Source organism: Bombina bombina, chromosome 1 (assembly GCF_027579735.1).
Source record: "Bombina bombina isolate aBomBom1 chromosome 1, aBomBom1.pri, whole genome shotgun sequence".
NCBI lineage: Eukaryota > Metazoa > Chordata > Amphibia > Anura > Bombinatoridae > Bombina > Bombina bombina.
Genome location: NC_069499.1, coordinates 95,126,673 through 95,152,942, shown reverse-complemented (window position 1 = coordinate 95,152,942; position 26,270 = coordinate 95,126,673). Strand labels below are relative to the sequence as shown.

The following is a 26,270-nucleotide window of genomic DNA, read 5'->3' as shown; positions in this document are numbered from 1 at the left end:
TGGTGTTTCATACAGATAAGGTCGTTTTACGTACCAAACCTAGTTTTCTTCCAAAAGTGGTTTCCAATAAGAATATCAACCAGGAAATAGTTGTTCCTTCTCTGTGTCCTAATCCAGTTTCTAACAAGGAACGTCTGTTACACCATCTTGATGGGGTTCATGCTTTAAAGTTTTATCTAAAAGCAACTAAAGACTTCAGACAAACATCGTCCTTGTTTGTCGTCTATTCTGGCAAGAGGAGAAGTCAAAAGGCGACTGCGACCTCTCTGTCTTTCTGGCTGAAAAGCATCATCCGGTTGGCTTATGAGACTGCTGGAAGGCAGCCTCCTGAACGAATTACAGCTCACTCTACTAGAGCTGTGGCTTCCACATGGGCTTCCAAGAATGAGGCTTCTGTTGAACAGATTTGTAAGGCAGCGACTTGGTCTTCACTGCATACGTTTGCCAAATTTTACAAATTCGATACTTTTGCTTCTTCGGAGGCTATTTTTGGGAGAAAGGTTTTGCAAGCAGTGGTGCCTTCCGTTTAGGTTACCTGACTTGTTCCCTCCCTTCATCCGTGTCCTAAAGCTTTGGTATTGGTTCCCACAAGTAAGGATGAAGCCGTGGACCGGATACACCAATGTAGGAGAAAACAGAATTTATGTTTACCTGATAAATTTCTTTCTCCTACGGTGTATCCGGTCCACGGCCCGCCCTGGCATTTTGGTCAGGTTTAAATTTATTTTTTGTAAACTACAGTCACCACTGCACCTTATGGTTCTCCTTTTTCTCCTAAACGTCGGTCGAATGACTGGGGGGGGGCGGAGCCTGAGGGGAGCTATATGGACAGCTCTGCTGTGTGCTCTCTTTGCCACTTCCTGTAGGGGAAGAGAATATCCCACAAGTAAGGATGAAGCCGTGGACCGGATACACCGTAGGAGAAAGAAATTTATCAGGTAAACATAAATTCTGTTTTTTGATAGTTTGTTCAAAAAATACACAAATGTACTTTGCTCTCATGGATATTAAACAATTGCAAACACAACACAGGTTTATCCCCCCCAAAAAATAATATATGTGTGGCACAATTATTGGCACCCTTTTAGTCAATACTCTGTGCTACCTCCCTTTGACTAGATAACAGCTCTGAGCCTTCTCCTATGATGCCTGATGAGGTTGAAGAATTTATGGCAAGGGATCTGAGGCCATTCCTTCATACAGAATCTCTCCAGAACTTCTCAAATTTCAAGTTTGGTGGACTCTCCTCTTCAGTTCACCCCACGGGTTTTCAATTGGGTTAAAGTCAGGTGACTGGGATGGCCATGGCAGGACCTTGATTTTGTGGTCAGTAAACCATTTTTGTGTTGATTTTGATGTATGTTTTGGCTCATTGACCTGCTGGAAGATCCAACCACAGCCCATTTTAAACTTTATGGTAGAGGCAGTCATGTGTCCATGATACCATGTATCCTAACAAAATGTCCAGGTCCTCTGGCAGAAAAAACAGCCTCAAAACCATAAAGAGCCACCACCATATTTAACCATGGGCATGAGGTATTTTAACATATGGCTACCTCTCTGTGTGTGCCAAACCCACCTCTGGTGTTTATTGCCAAAAAGCTCTATTTTAGTTTCATCTGAATATAGAGCCAGATCCCATTTGAAGTTCCAGTAGTGTCTGGAAAACTGAAAACACTTGAGTTTGTTTTTGGATGAGAGTAGAGTTTTTTTTTTAACCCTTCCAAAAAACTTGTGGTGATGTAGGTGACGTCGGATTGTAGTTTTGGAGACTTTCTGGCCCCAAGATGCAGCTAACTTCTGCAATTCTCCAGCTGTGATCCTTGGAGATATTTTGGCCACTCAGACTATTCTCTTCACAATGCGTTGAGACAATATAGACATGCGTTCTCTTCCAGGTTGATTACAAAAAAATTCAGTTGACTGGAACATCTTAATTATTACCCTGTTGGTGGAAATGGTAATTTTCAGTGCTTTTACTATTTTCTTATAGCCACTTCCCATTTTGTGAAGTTCAACAACCTTTTGCCGCACATCACAGCTATATTCCTTTGTGAATGACTAAGGGAATTTGGCCTATATATTACCTCATATTAATACCCCTGTAAAACAGGAAGTCATGGTTGAACAATTTCCTGTTCCTAGTCACCCAGGTGTACTAAAACATGTAAAATATCAGTGGGAATATACTTTAAATATATGTTTCTCATATGAATTCATAGTGGTGCCAATAATTGTGTGCCACAGATATATATAGCAAAGATCTTTTTTTTTTTTGGATAAACCTGTGTTGTGTTTGCAATTGTTTGATTTTCTGTGAGAGTAGAGTATTTTTATGTATTTTTTTTTTAACAAAAAAATCAAAAGGTTAAACAATAAAGACAATTTTTCACAGCCTTATTTCCTCATAGTTACTAAGGGTGCCAATATTATTGGAGGACACTATATATACTATATAAGTTGTTTGATGTTGTGTGGTAACTGAAACAGTAGGTGTTAATTTTTTTTACATTTATGATAGGTTTGTTTTATTTTTTTCATGGTCACAGGCTTTTTACAGGAAAATCAGCAAGTTTTCACCAGTTGCTTTTCCTTTCATGTTCAAAATCTAATTGCACATCTGTGCATTTAATTTAACTTTTCATTAAAAAAATAAATAAAATATAGAGAGCATTTAAAAACTAGTCATAACTTTTGGCCCTTGCAGCTTCATTCTGAATGAGGAAGTCTTACAACTGGTCACTTTTCATGAGGGACTATGAATTTAGGGCGTAATCTCGCCACATCTGTAAATTTTATTAAATGTAGCCCACCGATAAAACTAAGAACTGGGTTTGCTAAAAGAAATTCCAAGTGAAAATTGGATTTTCAACTTTTGCCGAGTTGACATTCACTGAAAGCTCGATCCTGTTTAAAATTCATTGTACCTTGCTTTACCTATATTTTACAGCTGTTTGATAGTGGGGGCGTTCCAGCCATTAACATGCAGTATAGTTATGAGTGGTGCTGAAAACATGACATCTCACACATCAAATGGGAACAAGTGTGAAATGTTCACATGTTTTGCTCATGGTAAAGTAGTCTAGCTGGACAGAACAAATGGTGTCTTGGCGATCTTGCAGATGTGAACAATTGGCTGGTCATGGGCAATCCAGGTTGTTCTAGAGACAGGATTTTTATCTATATCGGTATAACGTGAATCTCATACTCTACTGCCATTGTGAAATATTTTGTCTCGCAACCGTGTCTCACTATTTCAGAGTTGACAAATTTGTCTTGTTTTTATTGTTCCCTATTTTTTTTTTTTTTTTTTTTAATATTTTTATTGAGGATTAAAAATAAACATACAGGAATCCCATTGTGAGATAACAAAAATATACAGGCAATATGTTCCATAGCAATGAAATGACATATAAGCAAATAGGTACATAAATGCAAAATAAAGTGGAATACAATAATGTAGCCAACTATCTAAGTATTACCTGTACAATAGAACAAAAAATATCAAATTCTAATCCTCAGTTTTCCACCTCCATAACAAAAGTGAGGCCATTTTTTGACCTCTAACAAATCTACTATGAAGAATAACAGGAGGGTTACATTAATATAAGGTCACTTTTAGACCTTTTGAGTACTATTGAAACACATCAATCATAGATATGACATATACAGGGAGTGCAGAATTATTAGGCAAATGAGTATTTTGACCACATCATCCTCTTTATGCATGTTGTCTTACTCCAAGCTGTATAGGCTCGAAAGCCTACTACCAATTAAGCATATTAGGTGATGTGCATCTCTGTAATGAGAAGGGGTGTGGTCTAATGACATCAACACCCTATATCAGGTGTGCATAATTATTAGGCAACTTCCTTTCCTTTGGCAAAATGGGTCAAAAGAAGGACTTGACAGGCTCAGAAAAGTCAAAAATAGTGAGATATCTTGCAGAGGGATGTAGCACTCTTAAAATTGCAAAGCTTCTGAAGCGTGATCATCGAACAATCAAGCGTTTCATTCAAAATAGTCAACAGGGTCGCAAGAAGCGTGTGGAAAAACCAAGGCGCAAAATAACTGCCCATGAACTGAGAAAAATCAAGCGTGCAGCTGCCAAGATGCCACTTGCCACCAGTTTGGCCATATTTCAGAGCTGCAACATCACTGGAGTGCCCAAAAGCACAAGGTGTGCAATACTCAGAGACATGGCCAAGGTAAGAAAGGCTGAAAGACGACCACCACTGAACAAGACACACAAGCTGAAAGGCCAAGAAATATCTCAAGACTGATTTTTCTAAGGTTTTATGGACTGATGAAATGAGAGTGAGTCTTGATGGGCCAGATGGATGGGCCCGTGGCTGGATTGGTAAAGGGCAGAGAGCTCCAGTCCGACTCAGACGCCAGCAAGGTGGAGGTGGAGTACTGGTTTGGGCTGGTATCATCAAAGATGAGCTTGTGGGGCCTTTTCGGGTTGAGGATGGAGTCAAGCTCAACTCCCAGTCCTACTGTCAGTTTCTGGAAGACACCTTCTTCAAGCAGTGGTACAGGAAGAAGTCTGTATCCTTCAAGAAAAACATGATTTTCATGCAGGACAATGCTCCATCACACGCGTCCAAGTACTCCACAGCGTGGCTGGCAAGAAAGGGTATAAAAGAAGAAAATCTAATGACATGGCCTCCTTGTTCACCTGATCTGAACCCCATTGAGAACCTGTGGTCCATCATCAAATGTGAGATTTACAAGGAGGGAAAATAGTACACCTCTCTGAACAGTGTCTGGGAGGCTGTGGTTGCTGCTGCACGCAATGTTGATGGTGAACAGATCAAAACACTGACAGAATCCATGGATGGCAGGCTTTTGAGTGTCCTTGCAAAGAAAGGTGGCTATATTGGTCACTGATTTGTTTTTGTTTTGTTTTTGAATGTCAGAAATGTATATTTGTGAATGTTGAGATGTTATATTGGTTTCACTGGTAAAAATAAATAATTGAAATGGGTATATATTTGTTTTTTGTTAAGTTGCCTAATAATTATGCACAGTAATAGTCACCTGCACACACAGATATCCCCCTAAAATAGCTAAAACTAAAAACAAACTAAAAACTACTTCCAAAAATATTCAGCTTTGATATTAATGAGTTTTTTGGGTTCATTGAGAACATGGTTGTTGTTCAATAATAAAATTAATCCTCAAAAATACAACTTGCCTAATAATTCTGCACTCCCTGTACATCTAGTTTATATAGTATATATAACCATCAAAAATAGGGGGGAAGGGGTAATATTGAGGTAAAGAAGCTTATTATAGTTTATATATAAAAGAATCAGGTGATATAAGAGTATATAGATGAATAGCTGTCTCTAATTAGTAACTTGTGATAGGCAAACATATTATCCTGCATGTTTAATACGGGATACAAACTATGACATCATAGTAAACTAGAGTAAGATCATCAGTATTGTCACATATTCTTTATATATTATTAACACCTGAAGTAAAATATCCAAATAGATTATTGCATTATTCAATTATTATAAGGTCCCATACCACCTAGAGTTATCAATATAAATACTTGCTTCTTAAGAGTAGAACACGTCATTTTAAAATTAAAGGGAAAGGTTCCTTGAAATCTGCGTTCCTCTGTTTATCAAATAAACAAAAATTTAGGGAGAGTGAAGCTAGGTTTAGGGGAGCTATAGTTACCGGAAGGTAAAAGTATTAAAACTGGGTGGAGGCCACTGTACGAAGATTTTCTCTAATCCCTAGAGATATATATATATTGTATTCCTTTATTTTTACCTCTAAAGATATATAGAAGGGAGACTATTATGAGATCTATATCATACTTTTACTCATGAATGCCTTAGCTGTTTCTCCTTGTTCGTGTAAGCCGCTTTGAGGCTATTAACATTGGAAATATAAGTAATAGGGTATAGTATTACTGCATGTTACATAGCTGATTAAAATATGAGAATAGATATGCAGTATTATTATCATCATGTTAGGTCATATAAGGGAGGGGGGAATATTATGCGGAAATTATCATAAAACATCTAAAGTATTGATATGGGGGGATAGGACTATAGGGGGCTATAGGATACATTTTCCTTTGTTTACTTCAGTAAACTTTGGTGTAGGTGGGGGGTATTCTAGTATTTACCTTATCTGGCTTAAGGACACTGTGCCACATATATTTTGAAGCCTCCAACCTATACAGGGGGTTACTTTTGGACCTCTAGTGATAGCATATTGAAGCCAATAAATTGTATAGAGTGATCAATGTATGTCATATCAAGCTATATGAGGCCTGGTCCCCAAGAGGAAACTGGAATATGGGGAGTACAGAGAACTCTGGAGAGCTTAATATGTGAGTGTGATATGTAAACACAAATAAATATTTTTCCCACTATTACATTTAAGAACTGATTACCATCTGTGACCACGTCCTTTGTAGTATTTATTCGACTCCCGATGGCCAGGGTAGATTAATTCCCCCAGTAATTTCACAGGAGGCCATCAGACATTGTCCCCAGTAAAATACTGATGTCCCTGTCCAAGGGTATATCTTGGTTGTAAAGTTCAGCATGATCAAATTTATCACTGGAATGGGATAATCCACTCCCTCAGTGGCTCTATAGTTGGTAAAGAAGGCAGTGAGGCCCTCTGCATCTCTCTTTGCACTCCCAGCATCCGTCCCATCAAGCAGGCTGGTTACCTCTACGGGGTCTATAGTTACATCCCTACTTTCGTCCTGTAAGATGGATATTAAACGCTGGGGCCCCTGAGCATCACTTCTAGTACAAGCTGCTATGGAGGTATCTTTATTGGACATTGGCTCTGCAGAGTCTGCCTCTCCGGGCTGGAGGGCCATTTTTAGGGCTAGCTCAAAAGCAGCCTGGCATTCATCCAGTAGGTTATCCAGCTCCCTGAAGATGTAAGCAGCAGACAGCATATCGAGCAGCTATAGCAGTGAGGGTTAGTGGACATAGTATGGAGCGTTTAGTGAGTCCAGATCCTCTCACTGGTCTCCATGTGGGCTGGAGTATGGCCTCTCCCAAGGACTCCGAATAGTGAGAGTATCGGCGAGGCAGTGAAGTTCCGACAGCAAAGTGCCTTTTTCTGCAGTGTGAGAATATTAACGCCTAGATTTAGAGTTCTGCGTTAGCCATCAAAACCAGCGTTAGGGGCTCCTAACGCTGGTTTTTACCGCCCGCTGGTATTTAGAGTCAGTCAGGAAAGGGTCTAACGCTCACTTTCCAGCCGCGACTTTTCCATACCGCAGATCCCCTTACACCATTTGCGTATCCTATCTTTTCAATGGGATCTTTCTAACGCTGGTATTTAGAGTCTTGGCTGAAGTGAGCGTTAGAAATCTAACGACAAAACTCCAGCCGCAGAAAAAAGCCAGGAGTTAAGAGCTTTCTGGGCTAACGCCGGTTCATAAAGCTCTTAACTACTGTGCTCTAAAGTACACTAACACCCATAAACTACCTATGTACCCCTAAACCGAGGTCCCCCCACATCGCCGCCACTATAATAAAAAAATTTAACCCCTAATCTGCCGACCGCACACCGCCGCCACCTACATCATACCTATGAACCCCTAATCTGCTGCCCCTAACACCGCCGACCCCTATATTATATTTATTAACCCCTAATCTGCCCCCCCAATGTTGCTGCTACCTACCTACAATTATTAACCCCTAATCTGCCGACCGCACGGCGCCGCCACCTATGTTATTCTTATGTACCCCTAATCTGCTGCCCCTAACACCGCCGACCCCTATATTATATTTATTAACCCCTAATCTGCCCCCCAAAACGTCGCTGCCACCTACCTACAATAATTAACCCCTAATCTGCCGACCGGACCTCACCGCTACTCTAATAAAGTTATTAACCCCTAATCCGCCTCAATAACCCTATAATAAATAGTATTAACCCCTAATCTGCCCTCCCTAACATCACCGACACCTAACTTCAAGTATTAACCCCTAATCTGCCGACTGGACCTCGCCGCTACTCTATTAAATGTATTAACCCCTAAAGCTAAGTCTAACCCTAACACTAACACCCCCCTAAATTAAATATAATTTTTATCTAACGAAATAAATTAACTCTTATTAAATAAATTATTCCTATTGAAAGCTAAATACTTACCTGTAAAATAAATCCTAATATAGCTACAATATAAATTATAATTATATTGTAGCTATTTTAGGATTAATATTTATTTTACAAGCAACTTTGTATTTATTTTAACAAGGTACAATAGCTATTAAATAGTTAATAACTATTTAATAGTTACCTAGTTCAAATAATTACAAAATTACCTGTAAAATAAATCCTAACCTAAGTTACAATTAAACCTAACACTACACTATCAATAAATTAATTAAATAAAATACCTACAATTATCTACAATTAAACCTAACACTACACTATCAATAAATTAATTAAATACAATACCTACAAATAAATACAATTAAATAAACTAACTAAAGTACAAAAAATAAAAAAGAACTAAATTACAAAAAAAAAATATTTAGAAACATTAGAAAAATATTACAACAATTTTAAGCTAATTACACCTACTCTAAGCCCCCTAATAAAATAACAAAGCCCCCCAAATTAAAAAAATGCCCTACCCTATTCTAAAATAAAATTAGAAAAGCTCTTTTACCTTACCAGCCCTTAAAAGGGCCTTTTGCGGGGCATGCCCCAAAGAAAACAGCTCTTTTGCCTGGAAAAAAAAACATACAATACCCCCCCCAACATTACAACCCACCACCCACATACCCCTAATCTAACCCAAACCCCCCTTAAATAAACCTAACACTAAGCCCCTGAAGATCTTCCTACCTTATCTTCACCACGCCGGGTATCACTGATCCGTCCAGGCTCCGATGTCTTGATCCAAGCCCAAGCGGGGGCTGAAGACGTCCATCCTCCGGCTGAAGTCTTGATCCAAGTGGCGAATGAAGAAGTCCATCATCGGGCAGAAGTCTTCATCCTATCCGGGCAGAAGAGGAGATCCGGACCGGTAGACATCTTCATCCAAGCGGCATCTTCTATGTTCTTCCATCCCACGACGAGCGGCTCCATCTTCAAGACCTCCGGCGCGGATCCATCCTCTTCTTCCGATGACTAGACGACGAATGAAGGTTCCTTTAAGGGAAAATTCTGATTGGATTGGATCAGCCAATCGGATTGAACTTGAATCTGATTGGCTGATTCCATCAGCCAATCAGAATTTTCCTACCTTAATTCCGATTGGCTGATAGAATCCTATCAGCCAATCGGTATTCGAGGGACGCCATCTTGGATGACGTCCCTTAAAGGAACCTTCATTCTGTTTTAGGACGTCGGAAGAAGAGGATGGATCCGCGCCGGAGGTCTTGAAGATGGAGCTGCTCGTCATCGGATGGAAGAAGATAGAAGATGCCGCTTGGATGAAGATGTCTACCGGTCCGGATCTCGTCTTCTGCCCGGATAGGATGAAGACTTCTGCCCGATGATGGACTTCTTCATTCGCCGCTTGGATCAAGACTTCAGCCGGAGGATGGACGTCTTCAGCCCCCGCTTGGGCTTGGAGCAAGACATCGGAGCCTGGATGGATCGGTGATACCCGGCGTGGTGAAGATAAGGTAGGAAGATCTTCAGGGGCTTAGTGTTAGGTTTATTTAAGGGGTGTTTGGGTTAGATTAGGGGTATGTGGGTGGTGGGTTGTAATGTTGGGGGGGGTATTGTGTTTATTTTTACAGGCAAAAGAGCTGTTTTCTTTGGGGCATGCCCCGCAAAAGGCCCTTTTAAGGGCTGGTAAGGTAAAAGAGCTTTTCTATTTTAATTTTAGAATAGGGTAGGTCATTTTTTTATTTTGGGGGGCTTTGTTATTTTATTAGGGGGCTTAGAGTAGGTGTAATTAGCTTAAAATTGTTGTAATATTTTTCTAATGTTTCTAAATATTTTTTTTTTGTAACTTAGTTCTTTTTTATTTTTTGTACTTTAGTTAGTTTATTTAATTGTATTTATTTGTAGGTATTGTATTTAGTTAATTTATTGATAGTGTAGTGTTAGGTTTAATTGTAGATAATTGTAGGTATTTTATTTAATTAATTTATTGATAGTGTAGTGTTAGGTTTAATTGTAACTTAGGTTAGGATTTATTTTACAGGTAATTTTGTAATTATTTTAACTAGGTAACTATTAAATAGTTATTAACTATTTAATAGCTATTGTACCTGGCTAAAATAAATACAAAGTTGCCTGTAAAATAAATATTAATCCTAAAATAGGAATAATTTATTTAATAAGAGTTAATTTATTTCGTTAGATTTAAATTATATTTAACTTAGGGGGGTGTTAGAGTTAGGGTTAGACTTAGCTTTAGGGGTTAATACATTTATTAGAGTAGCGGTGAGGTCCGGTCGGCAGATTAGGGGTTAATAATTGTAGGTAGGTGGAGGCGACGTTGGGGGCGGCAGATTAGGGGTTAATAAATATAATATGGGGTCGGCGGTGTTAGAGGCAGCAGATTAGGGGTACATAGGGATAACGTAGGTTGCGGCGGTGTACGGAGCGGCAGACAGTGACGTGCAGTGATAGGAGGCAGGGGAGGCACTGCCTCCCCTGTCAAATCAGAGGAAAGAAGTTTTTATTTCTGATTAATAAAAAAATAATAATAATTAAAATAATATATATGTTTTCCATTTTTTTTTGGCCACGCCCCCCTAGGTACCCCCCCCAGCCACCCGATGCTGTGATTCCAACACTGACATCCATGTTGCGCAATAAGGAGGCTGTGAGCTGTACCGCTGCCCTCCATGATTGCGCAACCTGGATGCTAACATATGTTCTGAGCTCACTTTGAGCTAAGCGCCACCCAGTGGTGGCTTACCGTGCCCAATACATGCTCCAATAGAGGCGGTTCTCAAAATGGCCTCTATGATGGAGCTTCATTTAGATCCAATCAGCAGCATCAGCGCTGCAGGGGAGGCGTGACTGCCTGCTGGTCTTGGGCTGACTCGGCGGGCTGAGGGAGTGACGTCATATTTGGCGCCTTGACAGGAAGAGCAGAGCCAGACTGTAAGGAGGGAGCTTCTGCTGCGTGCGCTGTAGAGAAAAGCTAGGAGCCAGCCATGTGGGAGATCTCACTCTGTCACACTGTCCCAGTTCCTCCTGGCTGTCACTGTCACACTTCTGTGATCTCTCAGAGTGAGTCGCGAGGAGGAGTATCCAGCAAAGTCAACTTGTCTGCATTTTTTGAGTGAGTACTAGTACAGCTACTACTTAGTCAGTGATAGTGATTATTAATTACAGTATTAAGTTTAAGTCAGTAGTAGTTACTTTTAGTCACTAAGAAAGTCAGTGCAGTGAGTCACGGTACCGGGTACTAGAGTGAGGAGGAGTGTCAGTAGTGACTTTACATAGCGATAGCAAGCATAGATTAGTATTTTGAAATTTTATGCAGGGCTGCCGCTGCTAAGCCTGTGTCACAGCTCAGTGTTGAATTTGAATTTAAACTGTTCATACTAACTCTTGGTAATAGAGAGTACTCTCACCAACTGACAGGCTCAGCGTGTGTTTTGCTCCAGACATCCAACACTGGGCTCAGAATAGATTTCTGTAAACCCTCCTTTGTCATCCTCCAGTCCTGACCTCCTCTAATTAAGACTGCAGTGCAATAAAAAATGTAATTAGTCTTTATTAACACTGACTGTGTTATAGCAAATGCTACTCGGTACTGTTACACTACTGAGTAGCATTTGCTATAATGCAGTCAGTGTTAATAAAGACATTACATTTTTTAATGCAGTGATCGTCACTATGTGCAATTGTGCAGGTTCACAGACTTCTGTAGTGTGTGAACCTGCACAATTGCACATAGTGACGATCACTGCATTAAAAAATGTAATGTCTTTATTAACACTGACTGCATTATAGCAAATGCTACTCAGTAGTGTGTTGGAATGTACAGCCTGCACGGAATCTTTTTACACTGGTGATGCTGCAGGAATTCATTGGGTGGAGCTTGGACGAGGTAATGCTGGAGTTTGCTGTAACTGTCTGATATATTGCTGTCAGTGCTTTAGCGATCTAAAGCTGTCCACACTCAAACAGTAGCTAGCTGGTCTGTTCTTCTTTGTAGTCTCCCCTCCTCCCTGCTCTCATTTCCTCCATTCCCTCTTGTCTCAGGGCTGTGTGGTATATCTCTTCCTGGGTTCCTGCTGGTAGATACCTCTGCTTTGTATAGAGTATGTTTACTGAAGGGAAACATGCTTTTTAAAAGTTAAAACTGACATGAGGTTGAGGTGTAGTTTATATCTTATCCCTCAAGAGATGTCAGGGGTCATCAGAAAATAAATCACATAGGAAAAGGGTTGCTGAGGGTAGGGGATTGGGGATTCCTATTTGAAAATAGATGTTAACTCCTTCATCAGACTTTACTGATTCAGCAGCTGCTTGTATTATAGTGATCCCTTTAAAACATAACTCCAATGCTTATGTCTAAAATATGAGGTTGCCTGCATGTCTATGTTTTTCCACAGTACTTGTGGGTTTTTTTATATAAAGTGACATATTGAGATGTATGGGAGAGGAGAAAATAAGTGTATCTGTGTTGTGCATCTGTATGAGTGTGTGTGTCTGTATGAGAGTGTGTGTGCATCTGTATGTGTGTGTGTATCTGTATGAGTGTGTGTGTCTGTATGAGAAATAGTGTGTGTGCATCTGTATGAGTGTGTGTGTGTGCATCTGTATGAGTGTGTGTGTGTGTCTGTATGAGAGTGAGTGTGTGTGTATCTGTATGAGTGTGTGTGTGCATCTGTATGAGTGTGTGTGTGTATCTGTATGAGTGTGTGTGTGTGTGTCTGTATGAGAGTGAGTGTGTGTGTGTGTATCTGTATGAGTGTGTGTGTGTCTGTATGTGTGTGTCTGTATGAGTGTGTGTGCATCTGTATGAGAGTGAGTGTTTGTGTATCTGTATGAGTGTGTGTATCTGTATGAGTGTGTGTATCTGTATGAGTGTGTGTATATCTGTATGAGTGTGTGTGTATCTGTATGTGTATCTGTATGCGTGTGTGTGTATCTGTATGAGTTTGTGTGCATATGTATGAGAGTGTGTGTGTGCATCTGTATGAGAGTGAGAGTGTATGCATCTGTATGAGAGTGAGAGAGTGTGTTTATCTGTATGAGTGTGTGTCTGTATGAGAGTGAGAGTGTGTGTGCATCTGTATGAGTGTGTGTGTGTGTGCATCTGTATGAGAGTGGGAGTGTGTGTGTATCTGTATGAGTGTGTGTGTGCATATGTATGAGAGTGAGAGTGTGTGTGTGCATCTGTATGAGAGTGAGAGTGTTACTTCTGTTATCTCATTTACATTTTTCTTTTAGTATCCTTTGAAAAGCATACCTTGGTTGGCTAAGGAGCATCAATGCACTACTGGGAGCCGCTGGTGATTGGTGGTTGCACAGATATGCCTCTTGTTGTTAGCTCATTTAATATGTTGTTAGCACCCAGTTGTGCATTGCTGCATATCCGTCAGCAAAGGATAACAAGAGAATGAAGCAAATGTACTAATAGCAATAAATTGGACCTGCAACCTGCCAAATTTTGCATAAATTTAAGCTGCCTCTGTCGGGTTCATATATGTGTTTCTCGGGTGTATAATACCCAGTAGCCTCACTAGTCTCTGACCTCAATGCACGTCACTGGCGGCAGATTAGGGGTTAAAAAAATATGCAGGGGTCAGCGATAGCGGGGGCGGCAGATTAGGGGTTAATAAGTGTAAGGCTAGGGGTGTTTAGACTCGGGGGTTCATGTTAGGGTGTTAGGTGCAGACTTAGGAAGTGTTTCCCCATAGGAAACAATGGGGCTGCGTTAGGAGCTGAACGCTGCTTTTTTGCAGGTGTTAGGTTTTTTTTCAGCCGAAACTTCCCCATTGTTTCCTATGGGGGAATCGTGCATGAGCACGTTTTTTAATCTGGCCGCGTCCGTAAGCACCGCTGGTATTTAGAGTTGCAGTGGCGGTAAATATGCCTGTACGCTCCCTTTTTGGAGCCTAACGCAGCCCTTCTGTGAACTCTAAATACCAGCGGTATTTAAAAGGTGCGGGGAAAAAAAAGCATGCGTAGCTAACGCACCCTTTGGCCGCAGAACTCTAAATCTAGCCGATAGTCTTCTGAGCCTTTAGAGTCACAATATTTTTTAAGGCTTATGAGTCTGGACGGTCGCCAAGCTTAATTTTTATATGTTATATAGCCGGAGCTATGAATACGGTGATAATGCCGAAACGCGTAAGCTTATCAAACTGAAGGGCATGTCAGTGTTTATCTGTTACCAGACCTGTTTTATTTGTTAAATAAACATTCTAAAGTTTACTGCTGCGGCTCCGGACATTTCTTCATTATATAGCCGGAGCTGCCGCGATGTGCGACCGTCCGGTTCAAGAGCTAGCTCCGCCCCCTCCCTAATTTGTTTTTAACTTTTTTTTAGGTTTTATTTTTTTACATATGTTATATTGACCTTTTTTATAGATGGAGTTTTTTTATTTATTTATTTATTTATTTTAATTTAATTTGTTCTGTTTGTTTTGAAAGTATTTTTGTAATGCTGGTATACTTCACAGTGGAACTCATTCTATGGACCCAAAGTAAACAGTTTCAAGATAATTGCTGCTTCATTGGTTATAATGGATAGGGACTAGTGTCTTCTGGATATGACTAATACTAATCTTTTTTAATTCCGCAATTTTTGAGTTTCGATAGGAGAGAATTTTTTTCTGCAAGAGTTCTTTTCTATAACAAAACATGATTATATTTTACTTTTAAAATCATTTACATTTACTGTGTTTCAAGAAAATTCGAAAATGTTTGCGGTTGTGATTGTTTTAACCAAAAGTTCTCATTTTGTGTGCAAGGCTTCATGTATTAGGCAAATAATGCAACTATAGATTAATAATAACGTGATCGCAGACTAACGATACTCTTGGAAAGATAAGGGAAGAGAGGCTTGATGAATTTATTTCACCTTTATAACGTTCCTGAACAACCTCATGAATGAAGCTGATTATATACTGTAAATCTGCATTATATACTGAATTTACTCCACATAACAAAGTTGTATTCACTTTATAATGCAGATTTACATTTTATTTGCACATACAGTTGATAAGAAAATGCATTTAAGTAGTTATATACATAGCCTTAATGAGAGCAAAGCTATTGGTAAAATGTATTTATATCCTAGTAAATTGATTAAGTGATTATTCTTGCCTTCTATTTCTGAAAATGGGAATCTACACTTGTAAGGTTTTTCAGTGGCATTTTTTTCTTTATGAATTTTGCAAGAGACCTCATGGGCTTGGCAAGGTGAAAATTAGCAGCTACATTTTCAGTTACTTTTAATTAGATCTGACCCAGAGTGCCTTCAGGAATTAGTATAAAAAAAGACGCCTTCTTCCAGTTAGAGGGACAGTCAACACCAGAATTTTGTTGTTTAAAAAGATAGATAAGCCTTTTATTACCCATTCCCCAGTTTTGCATAACCAACACAGTTATATTAATACAATTTTTTACCACTGTAATTACCTTGTATCTATGCCTCTGCAAACTGCCCCCTTATTTCAGTTCTTTTGACAGACTTGCATTTTAGCCAATCAATGCTCACTCCTAGGTAACTTCACGTGCATGAGCTCAATGCTATCTATATGAAACACATGAACTAACGCCCTCTAGTGGTGAAAAACTGTCAAAATGCATTCAGATTAGAGGCAGCTTTCAAGGTCTAAGAAATTAGCATATGAGCCTACCAAGGTTAACTTTCAACTAAGAATACCAAGAGAACAAAGCAAAATTGGTGATAAAAGTAAATTTGAAAATTGTTTAAAATTACATACCCTATTTGAAACATGAAAGTTTATTTTGTACTTGACTGTCCCCTTAAGATAATTTGTACTCCAAAGCAACAATTTTCAATAAATTAAATTAATGCTATGTTTTTATTAATCACTTTCTTTCAAGAACATTTTAATTTATTTTATTTCAGTATCCATTTAAGAGACATTAAACCCAAAGTATAATTCCCAGTAAAATATGTTATTATATATATATATGTATATACTTTAATATTCTTTAAAAAATATTTATTTGTTTATTTACTTATTTATTTTTTTATTTATTTTTTTACAGGGGCAACAAAGTCTAGCCTGCTGTCTGCTCCCAGCATTGTCAGTATGTTTGTACCTGCTCCAGAAGACTTTTCTGATGACCAACCAACAATAATGTTTGATAGGTGAATACTGAGCAAATTTTACATAGGAACTTCTAGTTATCATTAGCCTTTAAAGGCATCAACATACTTGTGTTTTAAAGTGAACCATTCAGTCTCCTCTGTAATGCAGGTGTCATGACTGTGGTGCTATTCTGGAAGAATATGATGAAGAAACCTTAGGTCTGGCCATAGTGGTTCTCTTGACGTTCATTCATTTAAGTCCCGATCTGGCCGCTCCACTTCTGCTTGATATAATGCAGTCTGTAGGACGGTAAGAAATATAATCCCTGTTCATACTTAGCCAGTCATTGACTATCCCTAACAACCCACCCTAATCCGGGAGAAGGTACCAATAGAATATAATACAGTACATTTTTATTTTTATTCTACACATCTAAATAATAGATAATAAATAAATGTGTATTTTATAACCTGTATATCTAAGGGAGAGTTTTGTTCTTGTTTTTTTTGCTTATTTTTGTTTCATGATGAGCAATCCCAAAATGTATTTCAAAATTTGCAGAGGAATTTTAATTCATATTAAATATGATTATTTGTTCAGTTGTTTTTTAATAATCTTTTCTACAGGCTGTGATACAGAAACAACTATGTGGACCAAGTTTAATTACTGGTTTCAAATGTTACTGGTTTTAAATATAATATTTCTTAACCCTTTGCTGTTGAGATAATACATTGCAGAATAGGTTTTGTTTCTTTCATTTATTATGTCTTGTTTTCTGTTTAGGCTGGCATCGAGTACAAATTTTTCCAACCAAGCTGAAAGGTAAAAGAGCCTAACATAGTGATACTATATACTACAAACTATTCTATATTGATCATTATGGGCTAGATTTTGAGTGGAGTGCAAAAATATTAGCGCAATTGTGCATTAACATCGCTTGACTTAATAGCACTCCTGTTTTTGCTCTCATATTACAATTTCAAAGTTTTTTTTTATTGCAATATTTTAAGGCCTACTAATATCTGCTTGTCGGCTAAGCTGATGGATTGCAAGTAGTGAAGTTGTTCCTGTAGTTCTGTGCTATACTATTAATAACAAAGGGTTACTTCAGGTCTTAAAACGTGCAATGAAATCACCACTTGTAATATGAGCACAATGAGCACACTGGTAGTACTTCCTGCACTTTCCATTAAAAGCATAGGGTAAGCTAAAAAGTTCTGGCCACGTTAAGATGTTTTAGTTAAACCAACCAGGTTGTGCATTATTCTTGGGGATTTTGCTGCTTATACAATTGAGTTCCCATGTGTTGAGATTGGCAGCCATCTTGTAATGTGCATCTTCCTCAAACAAGTAGGCTTGAATAGTTCCTGCTGGCACCACAATGTTAAAACATATAAAGTGTGGCATTCATGAGACAGGCAGACTTTTGTGTATAGAGCACAGGTAATACATTTTTTATAATTTATTATCTAAATTATATGAAGGTAGGCGGAAATCATTCTCAGTAGGCTATATAACCACCTGTGTAGTTGGTAACTTCACTGTAAGGGGTATATTTCTGACTGTTCAGAGAACTTTACAATGCACCCCCCGTTGTGTTAGAATATGTGTTCTATACATGTAGCATGGTGGTCTAACCACAGTAGGGCACCTTACCAGCACTACAAATATTCCAGAGGCAAAATGAAGCACTAATGGGTCATGAGTATAAGGTAAGTTTTTATTAAATGGACATTCTAGTCAAAATTAAACTTTCATTATTCAGATAGGACATGTAATTTTAATCAACTTTTCAATTTACTTTTATCACCAAAATTGTTTTTTTCTCTTGGTATTCTCAGTTAAAACTAAACCTAGGTAGGCTCATATGCTAATTTCTAAGCCCTTGAGGGCTGCCTCTTATCATATGCTTTTTAAATTGCTTTTCACAACAAGAGACTTGATAGTTCATGTGGGCCATATAGATAACACCCTGTTCAGGCACAGAAAGTTATTTAAGATTTAGCACAACACAATGCTAAATGCAAGTCAATAGATAATAAATAGTTACAGTCATGTGATCAGAGGGCTGTCAGAAGGTTCTTAGATACAAGGTAATCACAGAGGTAAAAAGTATATTAATAGGGGGCGGAGCCAACACTTAAGCTGATTGGACACACATTACTTCAGCTCTTGATATAATATATGTTTATCAGCTGAATATCGCTACTATATGCTATATAATGAGACCCTGATGTCGACCCATGACCCGGGGAGGATAGAGATGGTGCCTCTGGACCTTAGCAACTCTTACAATGCCACATAACTGAAATCTTTTTACTGCGCACTTGCGCCCTTCCCCTCTAGACCGAGACAACATAGTGCATGAACAGCGCGTTTAGACTTCTCACTTTATATGATCTCCCCTTGTGAGCATAGAGAGGGAATTCCTGAATGCAGTCACTCGTCTATTAGACGAACACTTTAAATGACTTCACGACTGCTGGGCAAAGGAGTGGAGCAAGCTGCCAATGCGTAGTGTGCTGGGAGTGAATGGAACACAGACAGGGGAGATAGTTGTTGACAGGGAAATCACTGCGGAGGTAACTGCAAATTTGCAGGAAAAAGGGGGAAATAAAACCTAATAGCAAAGCCCAAAGTGATGCCGCACAGAACAGGAGACCGACAAAGGAGGTTGATGGCTCTACAAGTTGGATGCCACGCGGAACAAGTAACCTTTTGGAAATGAGAGGGATTACACCAGAGGCCTTCTTGGATCAGCTTGAGTCACGGAGAGATATAAAGACTATTCAACTTGACCTGAAACTAATGCCTGAGACGTTCAGACGGCATTGGGAGATTCCTCTGCTAGCAATAGTGGAGGGTCAGATGTACGGGCTTATTTCTAAGGCTCCCGCAAGACTTATCACGTTTGGCAATACAAACACCGTAACCTGGCGAGATGGTGTGGGTTAGTGACTCACTCCTAATATGTGACTGCCTTACTATATCTGGCCCCAATTGTGTGAACTTTGTAATTAGGCTTTATTATTGGGCTGCTTCTTTATTTTACACCCCTGGGAGTTGCATTTTACATATTTATCCTATAAAGTATCTATAAGTTTATCACTATGGATCTCCATAATGTTTGATAGTTGCAGTTAGAGATTATTATTTTTTTAGAGCTTCCATATATATGTTTATGCAGGTCAGATACAATCGTTTACTTTATATGTTGTTTCTTTTTATCATTACTAAGGTTTATATACATAGGGGTGTTACAGCTTTTTATAGTTTCCATTGGTTCCTAACTGGATGTTTCAGGATGTGATCTTCAATATGCACTATGAAAAGAGGTTGAATGACAGTTGCTAAAGCTTACTGACTTGTATACAGATACTTAAGGGGCAGTTAGGCCTGGTTGGATGTTTCTTAAAGAAGTACTAGGATATGTGTTCTTATATACTCGTTACATTAATCCATAGTCCCATTGTTATCTAAATGTGCCTGTTCAGTACATATTTTACATTACTTTAGCAGACCCATAACTACTTATGGAACTATGCCATTATTGTCCTAGCAGAGTTGAACTGCAGGGCTTACTACTAAAGTGTTTTTGGATATCTGTGTACACTACTTCATTATAATGCCTGTGCAGCTTTTCACTTACAGCTCTCCTAGATAGCTATGCAAATAAGATCATACTAAGACTTGGGTTAATGTGCTTTGAGACGGTAGCTGCAGTGTAGAATAGATATTGGGTGGGCTATATATCTGTGGAGCATTGTCTATAACATATCATATTGGCCTCTAGTTATGAAAGTCTGGCGGACCTGATCCGCCACTGAGGATCAGGTCCGCCAGACTTCGCTGAATACGGCGAGCAATACGCTCGCTGTATTCATCATTGCACCAGCAGTCCAATAGGCCGCCAGCAGGGGGGTGTCAATCAACCCGATCGTACTCGATCGGGTTGTATTGTTGCGATGTCTGTCCGCCTGCTCAGAGTCACTGAGGATGTAACACAAGGTGACCAGTCTCTATATTTTTCTACCTTGCTGCCTGTCTATTGCTGTTTTTCAATCCTACCTGTGGGATAACATTATGCCTAACTGTATATGTGAAGGAATTTCCTAATAAACAGGTATAAATATTCACTTATTTCAACTTTGCTTGGTGTTTTTGTGATTAAGTCTCACTGCTGCCGGGTGCGCCGGAAGATTTTGCTTATTGTATTGTCTTTTGAGCGTTGATGGAGCGCTCAGCTTCCCTTGCACCGGAGCATTGTGAGTGAAACAGGATACGTCATCAGACGTCTAGTGTGTGTTTACTACGTGAAGAGCGTGAAGAGTGTCACGTGAGTGTGAACGGACACAGTTGCAGTCTGAGCGCTTTCCCAAGTTGAACGGGACAGGTTATGGAGCAGCGGTCTTTGTGACCGCTGCTTCATAACTGCTGTTTCTGGTGAGTCTCTCGCCAGAAACACGGGGCATCAAGCTCCATACGGAGCTTGATACATATGCCCCATTGTCTCTTCCTCCTAGTGTATTTTATATTCCAGAAAACACAGTGCCACTACCTTGATTCCTGTTTAGCATTGATCTTCGCAGTGTAATGTTTGCTTACTTAGTTACAGATTAATATTCTAAGTTTGCCCTCTCCAACATATTCACCCCCTGAAAGTAGAGCTGTTTACTTTTTGCGCTATATTCCTTTTAGTACTATATTTGCTAGATGTTTCCGCAAGAGTGTATACTTCTGAATACCCTGCCACTTTCACATTTTAAAACCTTCCTATGTCTCCATACACCTATGTTGAAAGCTTGTTGCAAAAGCTTAAGTTCATTTTATTCCTTTGATACGCCTTTAGGCCAGCACTAATAATCTTATCAAATGGAGGTTGGGCTGCCAGCGGCCAATGCAGCAAGATCCTCTTTTTCATCATACTAGTAGGGTGCAAGTCCTAATCTATATTTAAGAGCTTAGAGAAAGGTTACTGTGCATACACAAAACTTGCTTTCAATCAGTGCTCTCATTGTAACAAATGAATATACAGATGCCAATATATGAAACGTACTTGATATATTTTGCTCATTATACTCAAACTCTAACCTCCCCCCCCCCCCCATAATAAACCTCCCAACTTGGGAGGGTTAACTATGCGGTTTATCTTGCCTATACCGCACCCTAAATATAATAAGATACCTACTTATCTCACCATAGTATAACACCTTCATTGTCAATATCATTAAAATATTAATTGCTAGCCCATTTCAAGTTCATAGGTCCACTCAAAATACCCATTTTCCTCTCTTAGAGTTCATTGTAAGTTTCAAGAGGTAGAAGAGTTGCCTCCAGTGTCAAGTGAGGAAGCACATTGTGATAAGACTATGTAAAAAAGGAAAAGAGGTTGCAGTCTTCTATATAGCATTACTTAAGATGTAAATTTTATCTGCCCATATGGAAGCTGTCAAGTTGAAATGTATCATTTATGTTTGTCTTATGATATGTTATTTCACATAAGTTATAATGTTCTCGCACAACCTCAATTAAAAAAAAAAAAGTATATTAATATTACTGTTGGTTATGCAAAACTGGGGAATGGGTAATAAAGGGATTATGTATCTTTTAAAACAATAACAATTCTATTGTAGACCGTCCCTTTAGCAAACGGAACGCCTAGAGGAGATTGTGGGACATTTCACACCTAATCATAGACTAATTTGTTTGTTTTTTTATTGGCTGTTTCTGGCTAATTAAAGTTCTGTCCTTTGTAAAGTAGTGACCCCAATCAGTTTATGCTGCTAATTATCAATATTAAAAATATAATTTGCTGCCACTGGGTAAAGTGTGTTTATGTGTAAAAAAAATATGTGAAGAATACCCTGTGTCTCTATCCCTGACTTCATTAATACAAATTAAAACTATCCCACTAAAATAAATATTGGCTTTAAAGCTGACAAATAACACTACTCATTTGTAAAGTCTAAAATATATGTTTATTCTTGTTGGTTTATGGCATATTTCCTTGATTCTCTAATTAACTCCCTTTCCAGCAAATGATTTTAGTATACTGTAGCACTAATGGGATTAGTCATCCTTTAAATAGAAAATCGTGACTGAGCTTTCCTGTATTACATAACACGTATATAAAAATACATTTTCTTTCACAGGATAAATAAATAGCACAGGGATAATTGTTTGCAAATCCAAGACCTAAATTCAGAAATACTTAAGGCAAGATTACGAGTGGCGTACTAATAGTTACGCACCAGCGATATTGGGTTATTGCGGCTGTTTGAGGGTGTCGGATGTAGCGCTCGTATTACAAGTATAAAGCAAAAGTGATTGCTTGAACACAATTTAAGTTAATGCGCGTCGGTATAGTGCATCCTCAGAGCTTTGGTTAACAGTTTCACGAAACAAAACACATCAAAAATACATTGAAAAGTACAGTGGCATTTATAATAACACTACCTAATAAAATTTATTTTAGAAAACTGCAATTAAACGTTTTAAGGGCTTAAAGGTCTCAGGTGTTAGAAAAAGAAAGGCAGGCAAAGGACTTTAACATAAAGATTGCATACATACATACATATACATGTCTAAATATGTATGTATGTATATATATATATATATATATATATATATATATATATATAAAACACACAGAAAACCTGGCACTCGCCAGCAGATACTCAGTAATGTTCAAACGCAAAACTGGGGGAAGTCAGTTACATTTGGCGCCAAAGGATCAAGCCCAGGACCACGTCAAGGTCTCCCCCTTCTTGGGACCCTAAACCAGCACCCACAAAATGCATACTTTCAAACAAACAAACTGGGAACCTCTCAGGGTGACACAGGCTTTGTAATCTCCCCTATGTTAATACAAAACACAGGAATGGACCGCACTCACAGACTGGACTAGGTACACATCCTAAGATATATATATATATATATATATATAAAATATAAAATATATATATTTTTTTATATATAAAACACATAAAGGAAACCCAGCACTCACCAGCTAGCTCACAGCTAACATTTAAAATGGAAAGGTTAGTCACCGCATCTGGCCAAATGGGACAGCTCAGGCACCACGTCAAGGTCCTTTCCAACACCTGAGTCCCTAACACAGCCACACAATGCAGGCTCTCAAAGCCAGACAAACTGGGAACAAGGGAGGGGTGCACAGGTATATGTAATCACCCAGCAACATACAAAACATGGAAGGGGGACAGCACTCCAAAACCGGACCAGGTACACATCCCATGACCCAGCAACATGCCAGCCCTGGGTGCTAAATAGCACTCACAAAAAGCTGTGCCATCACCGGAGTCATAGGCAGTTAACCCCAGACAGGAGTGGGTGCAAGAACCATGGGGGATTACAAAACAAATACAACACATAAAGGAAACCCAGCACTCACCAGCTAGCTCACAGCTAAGATTTAAAATGGAAAGGTTAGTCACCGCATCTGGCCAAATGGGACAAGCTTAGGCACCACGTCAAGGTCCTTTCCAACACCTGAGTCCCTAACACAGCCACACAATGCAGGCTCTCAAAGCCAGACAAACTGGGTCATGGGATGTGTACCTGGTCCGGTTTTGGAGTGCAGTCCCCCTTCCGTGTTTTGTATGTTGTTGGGTGATTACATATACCTGTGCACCCCTCCCTTGTTCCCAGTTTGTCTGGCTTTGAGAGCTTGCATTGTGTGGCTGTGTTAGGGACTCAGGTGTTGGAAAGGACCTTGACGTGGTGCCTGAGCTTGTCCCATTTGGCCAGATGCGGTGACTAACCTTTCCATTTTAAATCTTAGCTGTGAGCTAGCTGGTGAGTGCTGGGTTTCCTTTATGTGTTGTATTTGTTTTGTAATCCCCCATGGTTCTTGCACCCACTCCTGTCTGGGGTTAACTGCCTGTGACTCTGGTGACGGCACAGCTTTTTGTGAGTGTTATTTAGCACCCAGGGCTGGCATGTTGCTGGGTCATGGGATGTGTACCTGGTCCGGTTTCGGGGTGCAGTCCCCCTTCCGTGTTTTATTTTTATATATATATATATATATATATATATGTGTGTGTTTATATGTGTGTAAAGATGTATTTATGTATTTATATGTGCATATATATATACACATATAAACACATAAATACATATGTACACATATATAGACATATATATATATATATACATATATATATTAATATATATACAGTATCGCACAAAAGTGAGTACACTGCTCACATTTTTGTTCTGAGTGGACCCTGTCCTGTGAAACCGCTGTATGGTCTTGCCCACCATGCTGCAGCTCAGTTTCAGGGTCTTGGCAATCTTCTTATACAAATCTTGCAGCAATCACACATGTTATTCAAAAGAATGCAATATGGCTTAGAGAAAGTAAATGTTTACTCCTGAACCCCCTACAAATTGTGTACAGAAAGATTACTACTTGCTGAGAGAATCTTCGGGTTTATAGCAATGGAGTTTATTCCTTGTAAATACTTTGTAATAGGCAATGCAGGAGTATTGACAGAGGGAAACAACTCTCCTAAATCCAACACGTCTGTCCGTTACCAAGTTTCCACAGTATACATGTAAATGATATCATATACTTGTTAAACTTTAAAGCGTTACCTTAGTACCTTGTGCAGATTTCAATCACCAGTTTTCCAAATATTCCAGGCCGGTCCCACACGCCGCGGGAGGGAACAAGAAAGAAGCGGTACGTCTTAGGACACTTTGGTGGATCCAACTCACAGCTGTAGTAATCTGAATAATTATGTAGGGGTAAGAAAGGAGGAGGAAACTAGGTTGGAGTCCCTTCAAAACAGCGATTTTTCCACACGCTGTTGAAATCACAAACAGAGAATTAAAAAAAAAAAAAAAAAAGAAATTGCAGGCTGTACTAGTAGAGAGTAGTATAAAATCCAGTGAATTTATTCAAAACATAGTTAAAAAACATGAAAAAGTTTCCAAAGCACACACAAACTATTGCATACAACCTCAGCACACAGAAGCTACCTCCGACGCGTTTCCTCTTCCTCTTTCCAGTTCACAAACACAAACAAAAAACTGGCTTAGTAAGAAGAATGGCGCATATAAATGTGGTGTTAGACCCTGTAAATGTTGTTATCACGTAAAGGTGGGAGATATTGTTACCTCCAATTAGACGAAATGTGAATACAGGATTTACCACCATTTAACATGTATATCATGTTTTGTAGTTTATCTTATCTCCTATAAATTGTGTGGTTGCCAATACATGGGCAGAACGATTAGACCCTTAAAAGATCGTATTCGGGAGCATTTGCTCTCTTTGGAGATAGTTGAACCAAAGGCCCCTGTGGAAAAATATTTTGCGAAACACAGACCTGGATATGTATTTGATATGGCATTGAAATATGTCCTGTCCTTATTTGAATTCCAGGCTATTGATTGTGTCCCTAAACGTAATACGGGAGGGGATAGACTAGCTAAGATTAATATAAAAAAGTCCTATGGATACATAAGCTACAAACAGGTTTTCCAAAAGGAATGAATGAAATATGGGATCTCAAACTCTTTATAGGGGCATAGTTCTGTGTACCTTATAAAATAGATTGTGGTATGATCTTAATATGTATGTGTTCATATGGGTTCAGATTTTAAGCTGTTTGCTTATATATTATTTATTTCTACTTAATAATAACATTTTGAATCGCTTGGTCAGGAATTATATGTCAGGAACATATGTGAACATGAATGACAGGGCTTCTAATTTTGTTATGTCTTGTCAGCTCCATCCCTTAATTTCAACTTTAATTCTAAGTAATGCTAATTCATACTGAAACTTTTGAATTTCTGAATAAAATTAGGTATATAAATATAATGGCTAATACTTTGCCTAATTTGGAGGTTTCCATGTCCTCCTGATAATTACATTCTTACATTTTTATTTTTATTTATATACATACAAAAATACCTCCCATAACTTTTGGGTTAGACATTGAGGTTGTTTCTCTCGCTCTCAGATTAACCTGTATTTATGTGAATTATGATTACCACTTTTGAAAGTTTTGAAAGTGT

General features: G+C 38.9%; 1 protein-coding gene across 1 annotated transcript in view; it reads left to right on the top strand.

Annotated features, from left to right (window-relative positions):
- UNC79 (unc-79 homolog, NALCN channel complex subunit) overlaps positions 1–26,270 on the top strand; it is a 538,284-nt gene that overhangs the window by 347,217 nt on the left and 164,797 nt on the right. The window contains exons 39-42 of the mRNA XM_053710079.1: positions 2,951–3,072; positions 16,180–16,282; positions 16,392–16,532; positions 17,007–17,045. Of these exons, the coding sequence (XP_053566054.1) occupies positions 2,951–3,072; positions 16,180–16,282; positions 16,392–16,532; positions 17,007–17,045 (405 nt within the window). The remainder of the gene's footprint in view (positions 1–2,950; positions 3,073–16,179; positions 16,283–16,391; positions 16,533–17,006; positions 17,046–26,270) is intronic.